Here is a 3709-nt window from a genome sequence, read left to right as displayed (position 1 = left end):
GCTTCCACTTCTCATCAAGCTATGCCGGGTCGATGAAGTCACGTTTTGGGTAGGCCTGAAAGTTTCATGGACTGTCTGGAATTTCTCGTACAGTATTATCAGGAACACTCTCGCGTGGGTGGTTGGGCGGAGTTGGGAACTTGTCCTAAGCCTAGACAAAGCTCGATCAATTTGCGGCCTATCCCAATTGACCCTTTTTTATAATGTCTTTCATTGTCCTCAGAGCAAGGATGCAGTGCACAGCTCCATAATGCAGATATGCCTGGTACCAGCAGTTTTGCTTTTGAGAATCGAACTTTCGTCCACAGGCCATTGACCCTGAATGGTGGGGTCATTGAGTCTTACCCCTCTCAATGCCATGATGTCAACATCATCTGTTGACCCCATCCCCTGGAAAATGAGTACAATTCACACACCCCCCTCCACCAGCCGCCAGCGGCGAGTTGGCAGATACCCCTGGCCAGCAAACACAATTTCATTTGTTTTCCCTTTGGGGTGGAGGGGTGGGAAGGGATAGTACCCTGCAATGGCTTAAATGGAGCTCTCTTTCTCTTGATTTTGCTGAACATAAAGGATAGAACTATTGTTTCGAGTGGGCCGGCATTATTTGTCCACCTCCTTTGGTTGAGACTTCCCCAAGGCAACTGCTCAATAACACCACAATCCCAAACGCACAAAAGCAATAGTTAATTCTTCTCAAAAATCACTTCTCATATCAGACATCCTAAGAGAAGATCATCCATCTTCTCTCCAACCACACTTTTATGCTCCCGTCAGGTTTAACACCCTTGACTTGCCTTCGATTTTCTACATCTTTCTCAATAACTCCTGTTTCCCCAAATGGCTTATATCCGGCCGGATCCTCCTAATGGAGGAGGCAGAGCATGGTTAGTTGTTGTAGGTTCATTTCTCCTTCAAATGTCATCTTTTGGATACCTCAATACGTGAGTATACCCGCTCTTTGCCATTATAATATTTGGCTTCCTCTTCCATTTTCCCTCCTCGGTAGACTTGAGATGGCATCATCCCATGGATGAGGACTAGCACAATGAAAGCTGACTCGTTTGAATTCCTTTCTCTTATTGCATCTCTGGTAGCTGCGGAACTTTCCAATACTATTATCGGAGTGCCATGCTCCCTGACCAAACTGCATCACAGCTTGCTTGGATCACAACTTTGCAGATCGCTTTTTTCTTCGCATGCGGGCCAGCTGTGGGCAAACTTGTGGATGTGTATGGTTCACGAGCAGTCATCGCGCCATTCGCTGCGCTGGCCGTCATATCACTTGGTACGCTGAGCCTCTGCAGTGAGTACTACCAAGTACTCCTAGCTCAGGGGGTTGCTTTTGGAATCGCAGTCTCCGGGACCTGTTTGCCCGCAATAGTTACGGTGTCCCAGTGGTTCTCAACCAAAAGAGGATTGGCTGTTGGTGTTGCAAGCTGTGGAAGTAGCGTTGGTAAGAGAATCAAGTTCAGCAGTGGACCCCTCCCCTTCTTTTTATTTTGGCTGTGCTCAGCTTAACCGCAGAGAACTATAACAGCATAAGACATATCCTTTATTGCGTTCAGGCAAGAAATCTTGCTTGTGGAGCCTTTCACACTGACAAAATTGAGTAGGAGGTGTCATCTTCCCCATTATGGTTTCCAGACTGATCAAATCCCACGGCTTTGCGACCTCTATTAGATGGTCAATGGTTGTGGTGGCATACATATGCCTGATTGGATATTGCTCTTGCGACACACCGTTTCCACCACAATACAAGCTGAAAAGCTGCAATTGACGAGGAGGCTGTCCAGCATACAGACAGGAAGATCTCCCAGGATATAGAGCCAGATGATTCTGAATCGGTTAGGAATAAAGCGGAGGAGGTTGTATTGGATTCTCCCGTGCTCGAGACTGCGATACCACCAATCAACGAAGAGAAAAACGCAAAGGGGATGGGCGTCCTGCTTCAACGGAAACCACTTGGATGGGCGGGTTTTGTTCTGGGGACCTTCTTCTTCATGTGTGTGACTTCCGGCACGAAGATATGTACTGTACAACCACGTTGACTGACTTCAAATGTTCTGCTACTTCATAGGTGGTCATTCTTGGCGCCTTTCAACTATCTCCCTCTGATGTCAGTTGCCACTGGAATGTCTCCGGATCTTGCGCAGTACACTCTCACAGTAACCAAGTAAGTGACAACCCCAAGAAGCAGCCTTGGAAACAAAATTAAAATAAGGAAAAAGCATGGCTAATTGTGGATTCGTAGCGCCGGTTCAATGTTTGGTCGGTAAGTGTAACGCTTGGCCTCTCCTAGATGATCTTCCTTTCTCCCTTCTGCGTCGTACTTAACATCTGGTCCGCTTCTCTAACCAACGAGATCACAGTGTGGGCCTGGGGGCTGTGTCCGACAAATTGGGCGCATTTAATGTCATGTGCATTGTCACCACCTTCACTGCTACGTCAGTTTTAGCTTTTTGGCTCCCTCTCAGCAACAGCCCCTCCACGGTTGGTATTTTTATGTTTGGGGGAATCTACGGGGTTGCTAGCGGCGGTTTTATCAGTTTGATCGCTCCTTGTGTTGTTTCTCTCGCAGATAGCCAGCTGGAGAACCTTGGCATTACGTTCGGGCTTGTGTGTATAGGCCTTGCATTTGGGTATGTTAACACCATCCGACTTCAACTCACTCTCTATTTGTAACGGGACTTGTTGTCTTATCTATCCTCAAGCGACAATACCGGATAGAAGCTAATAAAGTAATTTCTTTCCGTCCCAAATATACAGCGCACTTGTCGGCTTACCAGCAATGGCCGCTGTGAAAGACAGCGCTACCTCTCACAGCTTTGAAGAACTAATTGTCTTCACAGGGGCAGTATTGGCTGTCGGCTCGGTCTGCATGATCTTCTCCCGCTATATGAAAGGCGGAATCAATATCTGGACCAAAGTCTAAAAAAAAGGCGGATGGACTTTCTCCTATGTACCCCGCGAGCATAAAGTGTTTTCTTCCTCCAAACAAGGACAGGTTATTTGATTTTTCTTGCAATTTTCCTTACAATTTTCCTTTGTTTATCAGGGTAACCCACTAGTTGCCTAAGGCGTTTAATAGCTAAAGGGTGGATTTGGCATCGAAGGCTTGACGTTCAGGAAATAAGGAGTAACGTGCAAATGAGAAAGCAACAAAGAAGAGATAAAATAAAAGCGAAAAAGAGAATTAGTACAGTTTCACAAGCAGATAGAAAAAAATAAGGCAATCACATTTCTCACAAGCTTATTCTATTATCGTTGAGATGGTATCTATGAGAAATAATCTCCTGGCTTGTTCATCCTTGCGGTTCTCTTGGGATCTCAAATTATGTTGTGTTGCCGAAAAATATCGGATGGATGCGGGACCGTACACAGACTAAAATGAATACTTTTCCCTACATGTTTTGTACAAGACATGAAAGTGAAAGATGATTGACCCCCAGCAACTAACTGATGTGGTAAGGGAAAAAAGTGGCAGGAAGCAGCATGCCACGTTCATTCCCACCCTCATCGACGTTTGCCCTCAACTTAACCACTGACGAACAAATTCGATAGGCCCAGGTTGAGATTGGCCACCTGAATCCATCCATCGCTCCACCACACTGCCAAGGCAAGACAGATGTTACACCAAGGTCAACCCTCAAGGTCGCTCTTCTTTCGGCGGTGTGATTAAATTAAGGCGGATGAAACTATGAATGAA

At 46.1% G+C, this 3709-nt stretch overlaps 1 protein-coding gene across 1 annotated transcript; it reads left to right on the top strand.

Moving 5' to 3' along the window:
• Positions 1-840: 840 nt before the first annotated feature.
• HCAG_02592 (predicted protein) lies at positions 841-2935 on the top strand (the record flags this gene model as incomplete). The annotated part of the gene is made up of 7 exons (XM_001542371.1): positions 841-887; positions 1098-1456; positions 1804-2005; positions 2081-2176; positions 2255-2275; positions 2373-2642; positions 2770-2935. The coding sequence occupies 7 exons, from the start codon at positions 841-843 to the stop codon at positions 2933-2935; spliced, it is 1161 nt and encodes a 386-aa protein (XP_001542421.1).
• Positions 2936-3709: the final 774 nt, after the last annotated feature.

The sequence above is a fragment of the Histoplasma capsulatum genome, genomic scaffold, assembly GCF_000149585.1.
Source record: "Histoplasma capsulatum NAm1 scaffold_2 genomic scaffold, whole genome shotgun sequence".
NCBI lineage: Eukaryota > Fungi > Ascomycota > Eurotiomycetes > Onygenales > Ajellomycetaceae > Histoplasma > Histoplasma mississippiense.
Note: the sequence above shows the minus strand (reverse complement) of the source record. Positions and strands in the feature narration are given on the sequence as shown.